General features: G+C 45.6%; 1 protein-coding gene across 1 annotated transcript in view; it reads left to right on the top strand.

Annotated features, from left to right (window-relative positions):
- The window catches only part of LOC144502629 (leucine-rich repeat-containing protein 75B-like), a 68,480-nt gene extending 50,273 nt beyond the window's left edge, over nt 1–18,207 (top strand). Inside the window, exon 3 of the mRNA XM_078226783.1 lies at nt 17,525–18,207. Within this exon, the coding sequence (XP_078082909.1) occupies nt 17,525–18,065 (541 nt within the window). The 3' untranslated portion in view covers nt 18,066–18,207. The remainder of the gene's footprint in view (nt 1–17,524) is intronic.
- The last annotated feature ends 251 nt before the right edge of the window (nt 18,208–18,458 follow it).

Genomic DNA, 18,458 nt, shown 5'->3' with positions numbered 1-18,458 from the left:
TTCCTCCGGGTGCTCGGTTTCCTCCCACAATCCGAAGATGTGTTGGTTAGGTGGATTGGCCATGCTAAATTGCCCCTTAGTGTCCAAAGATGTGTAGGTTGGGGAGGCAATTGCCGAGTGGTGTTATCGCTAGACTATTAATCCAGGAATTCAGTTAATGTTCTGGGGACCTGGATTCAAATCCTGTCATGGCATAGGGTGGAATTTGAATTCAATAAAAAATATCTGGAATTAAGAATCTACTGATGACCATGAAATTGTCAATTGTCGGGAAAAAACCCATCTGGTTCACTAATGTCTTTTAGGGAAGGAAATCTGCCGTCCTTACCTGGTCTGGCCTACATGTGACTCCAGAGCTACAGCAATGTGGTTGACTCTGAACTGCCCTCGGGCAACTAGGATGGGCAATAAATGCTGGGCAACCAGCGACACCCATGTCCCACGAATGAGTAAATAAAAAGGTCAGGGGAATTAGTTGGGTAAATACATGGGGTTACGGGATAGAGCCTGGGTAAGATGCCCTGTCGGAGAATTGGTGCAGACTCAATGGGCCAAATGGCTCCTTCTGCACTGTAGGGATTCTATGATGGGGGTTGGGGGGCACGGAGTTTCAGGTCACGTATGATGTGTGGTGGGGGTGTGACCCAACACTTAGTGGTTGGGGGGAGGAGGTTGGCTCTGTGGTAGAGGTTTGGGGGTCTACCCTTTGTTTGCTGGGGATCTATATGTCTGTGGGGGCAGCAAGGGGAACTGTGTCTTAACTTTGAGATTGAAATAATGGCACCCTGATCTCTGTGGAGCAGGCCTTGATGATGAGATTAGGCCCCGCCTCTCAGGAATGAGTGTCAGAGGATCTGGAGAGAAATCCTGACTGTTACCCTGGGGAGAAACACACGAGTTTTCAGTCAGAACCTGACACTTTGCCACTTTGTGGGAAAATACCACCGAGAGTAAGTGAATAAGTCAGGCAACAAGGTCCATATAGTGTCCCCTCAGTCGAAGGTGGTTCCCAGAAACTTCTCACACACAGGGACTGGTTCCCACTCTAAGATCACTACAGAGCTACAGCTGATTTTCTGAATCTGCAGCCTCATCCATTTATTCAAGCCTAACACAACGCAGCATCCAAATCTTACAAATCCATTAAAGCACATCCCCAGTTCCCTCTGCAGAAACCTTCCATTCCAACACCCTGAGAGGAGGGAGGATCTCTCTTAGTGGGTGGAGGGGACATTCTTTCTCCTGGTGGATGGGATACTCTGTCCTGTTGGGGGGAGTGCGGGTCACTATTCCACTTGAAGAGACGTACTCTTTATTCAGGAAGCTCAGCTGAAGATCAGTCTTTTGATTGCACTCACTGCTTCCATCTCTCACTGCCTTTCTGCTGATTTAAATGACTTGATGCCTGTCAGTCGAGTGTGGCTGAGGGGAAATATTATATTTCCTGCGACTGACATCTCTTCCACAAGTACACAAGAATGTAAAAAGGACATTGCTGACTCTGAGCTTGTGTATATTACTGAATAGAGGCTGGCACTGCCAGTCTGTGCTAGTGTCTCTCCCTCTCTCTCTTTGCTTAGTTTATCTTTCCACACTCAAAATCAATCTTAACAAATCCATTCTGTCAGCAGGAGCCATCTGGGACCACCAGAGGGGTGTTGCTTCAAACCTCGAAGCCGCTTGAGATTTTCCCTCACTTTCCAATTCATAATCCTGGCAGGTATTCTCAGCACGTTGCCGATTGATGTGAGCAGACAGCAAGGGGCTGCTTAATGGATGGGGAGGAGCATCATCAGTAGGCGAGTGATACCAGCAAAATAGTTTCAAATATTTACTGTCTAATGCTAAGTACTACTGTTTGCAGAAACAGGCCCCATATTACACATATTGAATCTTAAAAGGGTAGGCTACGTGTTTTTGCATGGTGAACAACGTATACTTGAATAGCCAGACAATAATTCTGTGTGTGAAACAGTGCCGCCAATACTCTACACTCCTATCAGTTCACCCCATCAACCCCACTTATACATCTGCTGACGCTGCAATCCATTCAGAACCCCACTCCATAAATCCGCCCATTATCTGCACTATCTATTATAGGTTCCTATGGTGGGACCAGCTGATTGACAAACAGTATAAACACACACATAGCATTCCCTACCAGTCGTTCCCCTGGAGGTAATAATACCAGAAATGCCTTTGGAATGATATACATTGTACTCACACACTAGCTTTCAGCTGATGGGTGGCATTTTCCATACAACCCACCGCAGTGGCTTGTCACTGGCTGGTGCTGGGATCGTTTGGTCCTGTCATTGTCAAAGAGCTTTCCCATTTGAATGCACCCCTCGCTACTGGGAAACCCACGGAGGGGTGCACCATTGGTGAGACCGATAGATCCCGCCGGTGTGACTTTTGAACCTTGTATGCCAAACACAGTGCTGTCTGCAGGCCCCTTAAATGTACATTCAGGGCACTAAGCAGTCAACTGTTCATTGGAAATAATTTCCAGAATCTCAAGTCTCTCCTCATAACTATAATCCTGCAACAACCTGGAGTATCCACCCACACAGTCTCTTGTGTGTTTAATAATCTTTCTCAAATTTCGTACCTACACTTACACACTAGTAGAGGAAAGTGGTTTTTCAGATGCAGAACTAACAGACAGAATTATTGAGTTGGTGATGTGTCCACTCCCACGGAAACACTCCAGCAAGATTCTGCTGAACAAGCTTAAAATGTAGAGCATCGAAAAGTTACTCAAGGATTTACATAAGTACGAATCGATCCTCACAGGCCGATAAAACTTACAGATCCAAAGCACAATCCCCCAACTGTCAATGCTCTCAGTGGAACACCCAAAACTAGCAGAACATGTGGAAGGTGTGACCTTCTGCAAGCACCAAGAGAATGGCTAGCTTTTCTTCAATTCTGTGAGGCATGTGACAGAAAGGGTCATTGATAGTGACTGTGCATTAGAGCAAAGGCTGGTACAACTACAAAGAGCCGTACACTGATCCACACAGACTGTACACAACGGGTACCTTCCAACAATAAGAATGACCATCCGGTATCCCATCAGACATAAGGTGATTGACAAGCAAAAAAATGACGATTATGCCAACATACAAGACAAATTGATGGTCATGCTAGACAAAATGGAGAAAGACGGAATCGTTAGAAGAGTACAAGAGCACACAGACTGGTTCAGCTCGATCACAAGTCATAATGAAGGATGGATCGTTGAGTGAATGCCTCAATCTATGATATTTAAACACAACTTTGAAATGTTGTCCTCACAAAATACCAACACTGGAAGAATTAAATCTGAGATTTGAAGGTGCAAAATTCTTCTTGAAGCTTGACGCCAAGTATGGTTACTCATCAGTATAGCTCGCAGAGAAGTCCTAAGGGCTTACTACATTTTGTACCCCATTTGGAGGATACCTTTTTCAGTAACTTTCTTTCATGCTATCTGTTAGCCAGGATCTCTTTCAAGGTCTCATGGACCATGTTGCAAGCACTGCGCCAGGATGCATCTGTATTGCAGATGATATAGCTATTATGGAAAGAACAGCAAGAACATGACCACAATCTGCATCGATTGACACAAGCGGCACATAATGATGAATTGGTGTCTAACAGCCTGAAACGAGCAAAAAATTAATTTCTTCAGTTCTATTTATTCCAGTGCTGGTATATGTTCTGATCCAAGTAAAATAGAGAATTAAAGTCATGTCAACTCCTCAAGATGAGGACAATCTTTGAAGATGTCCAGGTCTCTTTAATCTCTTGTCTCCATTCATTCTCAATTTTGCTCAAACATTTTCATCACTAAGGGAATTGTTGGGAAATGATGTGCCTTTCCTGTGACACAAAGACCACTCATATCTCTTCAAAGCACTGGAACAGTCATTATCAGAAGCATTGACATTGTCATTTTACAATCCGAGGGAGATCCTGGAGACAGAAGCCTCACAGAAAGGTCTGGGAGCATGCACACGACAAACAGGTAAACCTGCACTTGCTTCAAAATCTCAATCCATAAACACAATCCAACTACTCCAACATCGAGGGGGAAACATTAGCTTTAATGTCTGGAATCATCGTTTTCATACCTATCTGGTTGGCAAAGGATTTGTGGTGGAGACCGACCACAAGCTGGAGATGATTTGGTGAAAATCATTGACCAGTGCACCACCAAGATTGCAATGTTGCTTGATAAAGATCCAAGGTTAAGACTGTGAAATCAGGTACAAGACAGGTAACTTGATGTTCATATCAGATATACGTAGCAGATTGTTTAACCCAGTGAAAACAGAAGGTGTATCCTTACATCTAAAGTTGACTTTATTGACATCAAACCTGAAGATATTTCCAAATTGATCAGGTACATTTTGTGCAATGCAAATGCCAAAAGCTACAAAAAGAAATGGAAAAGATCAACCCTGCAGAATTGCAAGCCATCTTCGAAAGATGTCCTGATTCCATTCAGCATGTCCACAAAAATCTGACACCATTTTGGCCTGATCTGGACAAGTTAGGCATCTCCTGGCCAGTCATTTTTAAAGGGAGACAGGTCATCATACCAGAATCTTTGCGACCTGATATTCTTCAACAAATTCATCACTCACACATGGGAATAGATTGGATGAGAAGACTTGCTAGACAGACAGTCTACTGGCCATGTGTGAACAATGACACTGGAGTCGCCATCAAGAAGTTAATCACTTAGCCATCACTAAGGAGAAAGTTCTGGGGAAACTGAAAGGTCTGAAGGTGGATAAATCACCTGGACCGAATGGACTACACCCCAGGGTTCTAAAAGAGATAGCTGAGGAAATTGTGGAGGCATTGGTGGTGATCTTTCAGGAATCACTGGAAGCAGGGAGGGTGATGTGGAGATGCCGGCATTGGACTGGGGTGAACACAGTAAGAAGTCTCACAACACCAGGTTAAAGTCCAACAGGTTTATTTGGTAGCAAATAATTCCAGTCCCAGAGGACTGGAAAGTAGCTAATGTAACACCGCTGTTTAAGAAGGGAGGGAGGCAGCAGATGGGAAATTATAGCCGGTTATTGGCAAGATTTTAGAGTCCATTATTAACGATGAGATTGCTGATACTTGGAAGTGCATGATAAAATAGGACTAGGACTGAGTCAGCACAGGTTCGTCAAGGGGAATCATGTCTGACAAACTTGTTAGAGTTCTTTGAGGAGGTAACAAGGAAGTTAGATGAAGGAGAACCAGCGGACTTCATTTATTTAGATTTCCAGAAGGCCTTTGACAAGGTGCCGCATAGGAGACTGTTAAATACGTTAAGAGCCCATGGTGTTAAGGGTAAGATCCTGGCATGGATAGAGGATTGCCACATCCTGGAAATCAAGATAGAGTCCATATTCTCAACTTGCGCTCAGGACGCAGACCAGCTGCAAAGCTCTGCCAAGCAGACGAGACAAAGGAACTACACCATCTACATGCACACCAAGAACAGGAAACTTGAGATACTCGGCATCACCACCAGCAGCAACCAAGCCTCCCCCGGTACCACAGTAGAAAACAGTACCACTACAGGGAAGTCCATTGTCAACTTGTCGGACTACACAATTCAACCAGATGAAATCGAAGTTCTCAGCCAAGGGCTCAATTTCTGTCCCACCACCAAAATAGACCCCATCAGTCTCGCAGCAGACACAGAGGAACTCATCAGGCGAATGAGGCTGGGGGAGTTCTTCCACAAACCCCAAGAGGCCAACAGCGAACACAATAAGACAGCCAATGAACCGGAACAGCCAACAGAGAGATCCACAGTGCAACAACCGAAGAGGAAAGAGTCGAATTGGAATCCTCCGGAAGGCCGCTGCCCTCGACTTGACATGTATGCCCAAGCCAACAGGAGGTGCGTCAACACCAGATTCATCAATCGCACTCAAGACAGCCCCGAACATCACCCAAGCACAACACAACGTCATCCGCACTCTCAAGACCAACCGCAACATTGTCATCAAACCAACAGACAAAGAAGGGGCCATCGTCATACTGAACAGAACGGATTACTGCAAAGAAGTGTACCGACAACGGAACAACGAGGAACACTACAGACAGTTACCCACAGATCCGACCAAAGAACACACGCGTCAACTCAACAGACTGATCAAGACCTTTGATCCGGACCTTCAGAGCACCCTCCGTGCTCTCATCCCACGTACTCCCCGCGTTGGAGATCTCTACTGCCTCCCGAAGATACACAAGGCAAACACACCCGGCCGTCCCATCGTATCGGGCAATGGGACCCTGTGCGAGAATCTCTCCGGCTACGTTGAGTGCATCCTGAAACCCATTGTACAAAGAACCCCCAGCTTTTGTCGCGACACTACGGACGTCCTACAGAAACTCAGCACACATGGAGCAGTTGAACCAGGAGCACTCCTCATCACAATGGATGTTTTGGCACTCTACACCAGCATCCCCCATGATGATGGCATTGCTGCAACTGCCTCAGTACTCAACTGCCAGTCTCCAGATGCAATTTTACAACACATCCACTTCATCCTGGACCACAATGTCTTCACCTTCAACAACCAGTTCTTCATCCAGATACACGGAACAGCCATGGGGACCAAATTCACACCTCAATATGCCAACATCTTCATGCACAGGTTCGAACAAGACCTCTTCACCGCACAGGACCGATGCTATACACTAGATACATCGATGACATTTTCTTCCTTTGGACTCATGGTGAACAATCACTGAAACAACTATATGATGACATCAACAAGTTCCATCCCACCATCAGACTCACCATGGACTACTCTCCGGAATCGGTTGCATTCTTGGACACACGCATCTTCATTGACGGTCACCTCAACATTTCACTGTACCGCAAGCACACGGATAACCTCACGATGCTCCACTTCTCCAGCTTCCACCCTAAACACGTTAAAGAAGCCATCCCCTACGGACAAGCCCTCCATATACACAGGATCTGCTCAGATGAGGAGGATCGCAACAGACACCTTCAGATGCTGAAAGATGCCCTCATAAGAACAGGATATGGTGCTCGACTCATCGATCGACAGTTCCGACACACCATAGCGAAAAACCGCACCGACCTCCTCAGAAGACAAACACGGGACACGGCAGACAGAGTACCCTTCATCGTCCAGTACTTCCCCAGAGCGGAGGAGCTACGACATCTTCTCCGGAGCTTTCAACATGTCATTGATGAAGACGAACATCTCGCCAAGGCCATCCCCACACCCCCACTTCTTGCCTTCAAACAACCGCACAACCTCAAACAGACCATTGTCCGCAGCAAACTACCCAGCCTTCAGGAGAACAATGACCACGACACCACACAACCCTGCCACAGCAACATCTGCAAGACATGCCGGATCATCGACATGGATGCCATCATCTCACATGAGAACACCATCCACCAGGTACACGGTACATACTCTTGCAACTCGGCCAACATTGTCTACCTGATACACTGCAGGAAAGGACGTCCCGAGGTATGGTACATTGGGGAGACCCATTGCACACGCTACGACATCGGATGAATGAACACCGCTCAACAATCACCAGGCAAGAGTGTTCTCTTCCTGTTGGGGAACACTTCAGCGGTCACGGGCATTCGGCCTCTGATCTTCGGGTAAGCGTTCTCCAAGGCAGCCTTCACGACACATGACAATGCAGAGTCGCTGAGCAGAGACTGATAGCCAAGTTCCGCACACATGAGGATGGCCTCAACCGGGATCTTGGGTTCATGTCACATTATCTGTAACCCCCACGACTTGCCTGGGCTTGCAAAATCTCACTAACTGTCCCGGCTGGAGACAATACACATCTCTTTAACCTGTGCTTAACGCTCTCTCCACTCTCATTGTCTGTACCTTTAAGACTTGATTACCTAGAAAGATTCGCATTCCAACCATTATTTTGTAAATTGAGTTTGTGTCTTTATATGCTATGTTTGTGAACAGAACTCCCACTTACCTGACGAAGGAGCAGCGCTCCGAAAGCTAGTGGATTTTGCTATCAAATAAGCCTGTTGGACTTTAACCTGGTGTTGTGAGACTTCTTACTGTGACTGGCAGAAGGCAGAGAGTGGGGATAAAAAGGTCTTTTTCAGGATGGCAGCCAGTGACTAGTGGTGTGCCTCAGGGGTCGGTGCTGGGACCACAACTTTTCACAATATACATTAACGATTTGGAAGAAGGAACTGAAGACACTGTTGCTAAGTTTGCAGATGATACAAAGATATATACAGGGACAGGTAGTATTGAGGAAGCAGGGGGGTTGCAGAAGGACTTGGACAGGTGAGGAGAATGGGCAATGAAGTGGTAGGTGGAATACAATGTGGAAAACTGTGAGGTTATGCACATTGGAAGGAGGAATGGAGGCAGAGGCATTTTTTAAATGGGGAATGCTTAGGAAATCAAAAACACAAAGGGACTTGGGAGTCCTTGTTCAACATTCTCTTTAGGTTAACGTGCAGATTCAGGCAGTTAGGAAGGCAAATGCAAAGCTAGCATTCATGTCGAGAGGGCTAGAATACAAGAGCAGGGATGTACTTCGAGGTTGTATAAGGCTCTGGTCAGACCCCATTTGGAGTATTGTGAGCAGTTTTGGGCCCCATATCCAAGGAAGGATGTGCTGGACTTGGAAAGGGTCCACAGGAGGTTCACAAGAATGATCCCTGGAATTGTGGATGTGGATATGTGTGAAGTGATGCTTGGATAGTGATGTCTTCCTTGATTGTAGAAACTATTAATAATCTAATGCTTACAGTATTATAGTACAAGTGAGTATAAACTATTGCCTGGCTCCTGGCAGTTGGGTGAGGTCATGTGATGGTATGGCCTTGTTCTGCAGACAACTGCCTGCTAAGATAATCTGAATGCAGCTGCGATCACTTGTTATCACACAAGTGTTCTGTGTGGCAGCATACGTGCACAGAATGTGACTGGCCAGTGAAGGTCAGCACGAAGAGTGCACGAAGTATTATTATCCTCTGATTGGTAACGAGTATATTGGGGTTATAGCTGGTAGGCTATCGGGTCGCTTGCATGCGTTAGAAAAAAAGTATTTGTATTGTACCAAAACAAAGAAGCGTGTTCAGTCTCCCCTGAGGGCTGCAGGCTTTGTGAGCCTGCATCATTAAGGAAGACTGACCCGACGTCGTAACATAATGAAATAAAGAGGTTGATTAAACATCTGGATTTGAATCAATTTGTTGTTGAACCAAGCCTGATAGAGTGTAATTTGAGATTATCAGAATGAAGAGCTTGTCGTATGAGGAACGGTTGAGGACTCTGGGTCTGTACTCGTTGGGAGTTTAGAAGGATGAGGGGGGATCTTATTGAAACTTATAGGATACTGCGAGGTATGGATAGAGTGGACGTGGATAGAGTGTTTCCACTAGTAGGAAAAACTAGTACTAGAGGGCACAACCTCAGGCTAAAGGGATGATCCTTTAGAACAGAGATGAGAAGGAATTTCTTCAGCCAGAGAGTGGTGAATTTGTAGAACTCTTTCCCGCAGAAGGCTGTGGAGGCCAGGTCATTGAGTATCTTTAAGTTAGAGATAGATAGGTTCTTGATTAATAAGGGGATCAGGGGTTATCGGGAAAAGGCAGGAGAATGGGGATAAGAAAAAAGTCAGCCATGATTGAATTGCGGAGCAGACTCGATGGGCCAAGTGGCCTAATTCTGCTCCTAGGTCTTATGGTCTTATGATCTAATTGCAAAGCATGTCAAGAGCGTTTGCCAGGTCAGCACAAAGGACCACTGATTCCACAAGAGGTTCTGACCCATCCTTGGTCTGAAATCACACCGAACCCCCTTTCATGTCCATGGCACTGATTTCATCATTGACAACCAAGTACCCTATTATTAAACAAGTGCATATCACATCAAGCACAAAGCTGTGCACATCCCAAGAGCTATTTTCAGTTTATTTGGTGCGCCTAGAGAAATCATTATGAATAATGTTCTGCATAATATTGGCAAGTCAGGATATGTGTGAGAAGTGGAATATCAATCACACTACTCCTTCCTCATTACACATGATCTTACGGCCCAGCCAAATGAATAAGTTGCACAGTGAAACCACTAATTCTCAAATACAGCAAGGCCTGGGCAACAATCAGGCTTAGGCTGATAAATGGCAAGTAACACGTGCCACACAAGTGCCAGGTAATGACCATCGCCAACAAGAGAGAATGTAACAATTTCCCTTGACATTCAATGGCATTACCATCACTGAATCCCCCACTATCAATATCCTGGGGTTTACCATTGACCAGAAATTGAACTGGACTAGCCATATAAACACTGGATAAAAGCAAATTATTGCGGATGCTGGAATCTGAAACCAAAAGAGAAAATGCTGGAAAATCTCAGCAAGTCTGGCAGCATCTGTAAGGAAATCATAGAAATCATAGAAACCCTACAGTGCAGAAGGAGGCCATTCGGCCCATCGAGTCTGCACCGACCACAATCCCACCCAGGCCCTACCCCCACATATTTACCCACTAATCTACGCATCCCAGGATTCTAAGGGGCAATTTTTAACCTGGCCAATCAACCTAACCTGCACATCTTTGGATGTGGGAGGAAACCGGAGCACCCGGAGGAAACCCACGCAGACACGAGGAGAATGTGCAAACTCCACACAGACAGTGACCCGAGCCGGGAATCGAACCCAGGTCCCTGGAGCTGTGAAGCAGCAGTGCTAACCACTGTGCTACCGTGCCGCCCAAAGGAGAGAAAAGAGCTGACATTTCGAGTCCAGATGACCCTTTGTCAAAGCGCAAATACTGTGGCTGTGTATATAAATACCGTGGCTACAAGAGCGGGTCTGAGTATAGGAATCCTGCAGCGAATAACTCTCCTCCTGACTCCCCAAAGCCTGTTCACTATCTACAAGGCACAAATCAGGAGTGTGATGGAATACTCTCCACTTGCCTGGATGGGTGCAGCTCCAACAACACTCAAGAAGCTCAACACCCTAAAGGACAAAGAACTCCACTTGATTGGCACCACATCCACACTTTAAACATTCACTCCCTTCAACACTGACACATACTGGCAGCCATGTATACCATCTACAAGATGCACTGCAGCAATTCAACAAGGCTCCTTTGACAGCACCTTCCAAACTCACAACCACTACCATCTAGAAGGACAAGGGCAGCAGATGCATGGGAACACCACCATCTGCATGTTCACCTCCTCCACATCCTCTTTCATATTCACTCCCTCTCCTTCCTCACCGCTTCCCCATCCGCCTCTCCCTGTCCCCATCTCCCCATCCTCCTCTTCCCACATCCCTCTCCCCATCTCATGGGCGGCACAGTGGTTAGCACTGCTGCCTCACAGCGCCAGAGACCTGGGCTCAATTCTGGCCTCGGGTCACTGTCTGTGTGGAATTTGCACATTCTCCCGTGTCTGTGTAGGTTTCTTCCAGGTGCTCCGGTTTCCTCCCACAGTCCAAAGATGTGCAGGTTAGGTTGATTGGCCATGTTCTCCCTGGAAAGACAGAGGATGAGGGGCGACCTAATAGAGGTGTATAAAATTATGAAGGGCATAGAGTGAACAGTGGGAAGCTTTTTCCCAGGTCAGAGGTGACGAACACAAGGGGTCACAGGTTCAAGGTGAGGGGGGCAAGGTTCAACACAGATGTCAGGGGGACGTATTTTACACAGAGGGTGGTGGGGGCCTGGAATGCACTGCCAAGCAAGGTGATTGAGGCGGACACGCTGGGATCGTTTAAGACTTATCTAGATAACCACATGAACAGATTGGGAATAGAGGGATACAAAAGAATGGTCTAGTGGGCACATGGAGGGCCGAAGGGCCTGTTTCTGTGCTGTATTGTTCTTTGTTCTAAATTGACCCTAGTGTCAGGGGGATTAGCAGAGTAAATGCATGGGATTATGGGGACATGGCCTGGGTGGGATTGTGGTTGGTGCAGACTCGATGGGCCAAATGCCTCCTTCTGCACTGTAGGGATTCTATGGTCTCCTTCCTCATCATCTCTCCCTCTGTTTCCTTCTTACGCAGACCTCACACTCCACCATGCCCACTGCTATTCCCACCATTTCTTTGATTTGAGTTGATTTATTATTGTCACATGTATTAGTATACAGTGAAAAGTATTGTTTCTTGCGCTCTATACAGATAAAGCATACCATACATAGAGAAGGAAAGGAGAGAGTGCAGAATGTTATAGTCATAGCTAGGGTGTAGAGAAAGATCAACTTAATGCGAGGTAGGTCCATTCAAAACCTGATGGGAGCAGGAAAGAAACTGTTCTTGATTCGGTTGGGATGTGATGTCAGACTTTTGTATCTTTTTCCCGACGGAAGAAGGTGGAAGAGAGAATGTCTGGAGTCCTTGATTATGCTGGCTGCTTTTCTGAGGCAGCGGGAAGTGTAGACAGAGTCAATGGATGGGAGGCTAGTTTGAGTGATGGACTGGGCTTCGTTCACAACCCTTTGTAGTTCTTTGCGGTCTTGGACAGAGCAGGAGCCATACCAAGCTGTGATACAGCCAGAAAGAATGCTTTCCATGGTGCATCTGTAGAAGTTGGTGAGAGTTGTAGTGGACATGCCAAATTTCCTTTGTCTTCTGAGAAAGTAGAGGCGTTGGTGGGCTTTCTTAACTATAGCATCAGCTTGGAGGGGCCAGAACAGGTTGTTGGTGATCTGGACACCTAAAAACTTGAAACTCTCGACCATTTCTACTTCATCCCCTTTGATGTGGACAGGGGCATGTTCTCCTTTACACTTCCTGAAGCCAATGACAATGTCCTTTGTTTTGCTGACATTGAGGGAGAGATTATTGTTGCCGCACCAGTTCACCAGATTCTCTATCTCATGCCTGTACGCTGTCTCATCATTGTTTGAGATCCGACTCACTGTGGTGGTGTCGTCAGCAAACTTGAAAATTTCCCCTTTCCCCACCCTACCCCATTCTCCCCTTACTGCCTGCCCATCTAGCTTGGTCCCCAGTCCCTTCCCCTCCCTGTCCTGCTGTGGAAAGTCTGTGTACTCTATGGAGGCTCTGAGATGAGTCAGGATAGGCAAGGGAGCTCTGAGTTATTAATAGAAACTGATATCCGGACATTTAAGAGTGAAATGAAGTGAAAGGAACGTGTCTCCTTGACGACTCTTCAATGAGCTTGTGAGGGTTCTGTAATTGGGTTTTTTTTGGCATGTAGATTGCTGCCGGCAATCTGCAGGATCTGTCAGCAGCTTTGGTGTGTTATTAATTATTTGCCTTAGAGTGCTGTGGTGCCAGGTCAGTGAGCTGTTGGAGCAAATCATGTGAGTGCAGACTGAATCCTGAGAGTGCAGACTGAATTCTGTGACTGGCCAGCCTTTACACTGGTTCACACCAAGAATTCTAGACAGCAAATTAAAGGGACTGGGGGTTAAATTCAACAATGCCGCATCCATTTTCCCTGGGGTGATAATCGATTTAATACAGGCCCACACTCTGCCCTTTCCAGAAATTGATTGGGACTGTTGATTGGTTCTCTCACCTCCAGGAGATCAGTACTGGAATGGTCAATCCTGTTTTTAATCAGCAGTTCCAGAAATTCCACAGATGTGAATTTAATACCAAAGGCATAAGAGACTCCCCCGCCCCCCCCCACCACTTTGCATAATGAAGTTGCTTCTTTTTAATTATAAAAGGTCATCAATAATCAACATCAAAGCCAACCTCTGCACTGGAGCCAGAATTCCACCCCCTAATTGCCATGTCTTTGTGGGTCCTGGCCTGGTTTCCTCTCAAAAGCAAAGAAGGTCAAAGCTGTGAAAAATAGGACTTGTCAGAGCTGCTTGAAATAAATGTCACTCAGATCACAGATCAGCATGGCTTTGCTCTCTCTTCACTCTGCTGGGAATATCAGTCTGCCTGTTTGCAAATGATGATTGCAATACTGAGGAATAAAAATATCACATTGAGGAAAAATAGCTGAATATTACTGAAAGTTCAAAGAAGGTCTGAAAGCAGACATTACATAGCAAAAGCTTGAAGCCAGGCCTGATAGCAGCGAGTTGTTAACCACCCATTGGGCAGCTGATTCAGACAGAATTATCTCCAGATGTGAAGCTGGCTAATGTTGTGTCATCTGCTTCAGCTTTTTGATCTTGTTATCTTTTGACTGCATTAGATTTCTCTTACTCTTTGTGCGACTTGGACATAGTCTGCATGACGTTTTCTTAACATTGTTTACTATTTACATAGGAGGGGGAGGCCAGGCGGGAGGGGAGTCTGACTCAGAGAAACAGAGAGAGGTGCAATTGTGTATGAGAGAAAGAGATGGGAGTCAGTGAGTGTGTCATGGAGAGTGTGAGTTAGTGAGATGCAATCAGATTGGCCGGCGGCTCTCTTGACCCTCCAAGTACAGCACTTCAGTGGCCGGAGGGGGTACTACAGGGAGCAGCTTGGAGCTAAGTCCCAGGAACCACAGGGGACCCAGGGTAGGGAGGGCAGGGAACACCTTGGGGGGATCGTGATGTCTCTCCCCACCCCCCTACTCCAAGCTGTTATCTGCCCATCAGCCTAAACATTGAGACTGGGCAGGAAAAAGGCCACTTAAGGGCATTAAATGGGGCATGGCAGTCTTCCCATCCGAGGCCCTGCCTGCCTCATTGTAAAATCACGACCAGGGCAGGCGAGCAGGAACCCAGAGGGAAACTTGTCCGTGTAATTTTATGCTTCCCTACCACCACCCCAGAACCCGCCAGGCCATGGTTCTTCGGTTTGCTTAGAGTAACATTAAATTAATTTAGCTTCTCTTTGGAATTTTTCAGAAGAATAGACTTTATCCTGAGGGATTCTTGTAATGTGAGGACTCTTCATCTGGTTTTCCATTTTTGTGCGAAGCTTGCTTGCTTCATCTTGAGCTTTCCTGTAATTCAGCAAAGTTGTCTCGGGATTCTTCTGTTGTGCTTCCATGCTGCTGTGTAAAGCAGTTTTCATTTCTTCATGTTGCTGAATGGTGACAGATTCCTTTTGCATTTGACTGTGAAGGACAATCAACTGATCTGTTTAGTTTCTTGTTGACCTCTTGCCGACTCACTCTGGGTTTCAGTGCATCATCCCGTTGACTCAACTTCAAATCTTCCAGCTTGGCTCTGATGTAAACATTTTCTTGTGGAACAGCTTCAATTTCCTTTTGCACGTTTTGCTTCATTTGAGTGGGCTCGGATAGCTTCCCTTCATTCGCCAGCCATCTGCTCACTTTGCACTGCCACCTGCATTCTTGGAAAACTCTTCTGCTCATGTATTTCATTGTACTGACCGGCTCGACAACCATCTTGTTGCTTCCCTCACTCTGATGTCTTTTGTTGCCCATGGTGCTTTATCCAGGTTGTAGACTTTATTCCAGGGCCAACACTCTCCACAACTTGCAGTTTAAAATATCTGTCACAGCATTTTAATATCTCACCAAATGTTGTTGAATATTGACCTATACGTTGGCTGTGGAGTACTTCACCCACAATTAAACCTAAAAGAAAGAAAAACTTATCGGCTTTTACTTCTTCTGATTCCTTATTTCATTCTGTAATTGTCCTGTCAACTGAAAAATTACCTTCTCCGAGACTCCTACTCCATGGTCTGGTTTAGCTACTCCCTTATCCAAAATGGGTCCGGCTCTTCTATCCATGGTTGCTTTTTTTGTTGAATTGCAGCTTTAAATGTCATTGCCCCTTTAAGGCAGTAACCATTTTTTTTCACTCGGGTGGTCTGCAACCTCTCAGTTGCTGCTCTGTGATTTATACAGGTTCAACAGGACCCCTGCAATCGTAGCTTTTTGTTTACATTTTTTTAAAACTGCATTTGTTTCCTTTTTTTAAGATCTGTGGGTACTTTTCTCCATTCTGCCATTTCTCTTTCTAAGCTTTAGACTTTCTTTAACTTTAGCCCAGTCACTTTGTGTTATGGTACTAGCTGAGAGCCCTGCCACAGGCTTTTTTTCAGCTCCTGCAATCTGCTGAGTCCCTGGGACTGCCACCTATTCTACAGTGTAAGTACAGCTTTTTTTATAATTTTGCTCACCCGTATTGTGATCTGACCAGGTTCCTTCACTTTGTGTCACTCAGGGTGTTACACTCACTCTGGTGGAGTCCTCAACTTTTGAGTCAATGGTGATGCTTCTTCAACTGCTCCTTCAACGTTTCTCTGGTCAGACTTCCACTGCTTTTAATTTTTCATATATTGGGATTCTGTGTTGGGATATCTGTTGAGTGCCACCTTTCATATCACCACTGATCACCATGTTTTTGATTTGATTTATTATTGTCGTATGTATTAGATACAGTGAAAAGTATTGTTTCTTGCACGCAACACAAAGCATACCGTTCATAGAGTACATAGGGGAGAAGGAAAGGAGCAGTAATGTAGTGTTAGAATCATAGCTATGGTGTAGAGAAGGATCAACTTAATATAAGGTAGGTCCATTAAAAAAATCTGATGGCAGCAGGGAAGAAGCTGTTCTTGAGTCGATTGGCACAGGATCTCAGACTTCTGTATCTTTTTCAGACCTGCAGGAATCGAGAGGAATACCAATTTACAGGAACATTCACCAATTACCACCTCATTAATGGACCAATTAAAGTGCTCATTTCTGCACACTTCTTTCATATTTCCTCATTTTTATTCACTATTTTCAATTCATTGATGGTACAATGGTTGTAGATCAGATCAGTTGATAAGTTATAATAATTGATTTAAGAGGAAAGCTCTTTTGGTACAGTAACACCATTATAGACCTATCCTCTGAAAACTCTATCTACCCATCTGTGCCAATCTGACATCTTGTAGCCTCTCAGTGTGAGATTGATCTTGTGATGCTAAATTCTGAGCAGCTTTAAAGTTTCACATAAGGATTTGAGTTGAACTGCCCACAGATAACCAACCTCTCATTAGTTTGGCAGGAGCGCAATCCATAGCTCAGGGTCAAACACAAATGTACCAACCCACTATTCTGCCCAGTTTCCGACATCATTTAATTGTTTGACCAATGAACTTCAAATCTCCTTGAATAACATGTCAGCAGATTAACTGGTTCAAGTTGTTTTTTGCTGGGCCTGGTCAATTCCCAATAAGGGTCTAATGTGACTTCAATTGAAGAACAGTGGGAGTCAGACATAGACCAGCTCAGGAATCTCCCCTTAAATAAATACACAGGCTTGCTCTGTGCCTCACTCCACCAGCATACACCTGAATGTCTCAGTATAACTGGTTTTCAGATACAAAACCTGCACATGTTGTCCAGCCCATTGATGTGGCCACAACGTATGGGATTCAGATGTAATGAGACCTAACTTTGTTATTGGGACCCACTATTCTCCCAGTCCAAAGATCATGTTAAAGTTAAAGGATGAGCTATAACCCCTTTGTAAGATTATGTAGGTCAGGTTCAGAGCCAGGGGTTAGAAATGGCAGATCAGGAAGAAAGGACAATGGTTGAAATAACCTATTCTTTGTCTTTCTTTCAGCTTGAAGGCTGCACTGCAGAAGAACCTTGTTAACGACTCCCTGAATCTCTCGGGAATGCCACTGTCTCCCAGGGACATTCACCGTGTAGTGTACTACTTGCAGCTGAACGGAAACCATCTGACCTCCATAGACCTGAGCTTCACTGAGTTGTCTGATGATGGTCTACACCTGCTGTTGCCCTTCCTGGCAGCCCTTCCAAAACTAACCAACCTGGCGCTGAATGGGAACCGCCTGACCCGGAACATTCTCAAAGAAATGACTGAGATGATGAAGGAGCCGAACAAGTATCCAGCGCTCTCCTGGATTGATCTGGGTAACAATGCAGATATCTGCTCCATGCCCCAGCCCCTCCTGGTGGGTCTGCGCCGTCGCTGCAGTCTGCAGGGGGCACTGCCCACCATCCAGGAGCACACAGAAGGTCAGCCCAGTGACCAGGAGATGCAGCACGAGGAGGAGGTCAACCAATCAGAGGAGGATGAAGACAATCCCTGGCCCATTCTGCCGAGGGAAATGGGTGCACGGGGATACTGTCAGAGGTGATTGTGTATTCATGAGAGGTTGGAATTCCGAGAGATGTGTTCAGTAAAGAGGGATTCTGAAACCAGTTTAAGCTTCAGACAGTTGAACCTGGCCACTTGAACTATCATTATTTGAAAGCCTGTCCCAGCAAAGCACCCATACATCCCATCAAATTGTCCATGGCTGAATAATATATCATGTGATCAATGGTGTACCTTTGAGTAAGGTAGGGTTTCATTGGAAGATGAAGCTGTAGACCCTCACATTAAAGAAACAAAAGTTGACTTTGATGCAAAATCTTCCCAAGGGCTAAGAAAGGAAAACATAATGTCAAAATGGGCTGAAGTGACATAACAAGAATTAAGCAGTGACGTGCTTCCCTACTGGTGTTGCCCAGACATCCAACGTGTTTGT

This window comes from Mustelus asterias, chromosome 13 (assembly GCF_964213995.1).
Source record: "Mustelus asterias chromosome 13, sMusAst1.hap1.1, whole genome shotgun sequence".
NCBI lineage: Eukaryota > Metazoa > Chordata > Chondrichthyes > Carcharhiniformes > Triakidae > Mustelus > Mustelus asterias.
This window is presented reverse-complemented; position numbering and strand designations above follow the sequence as displayed.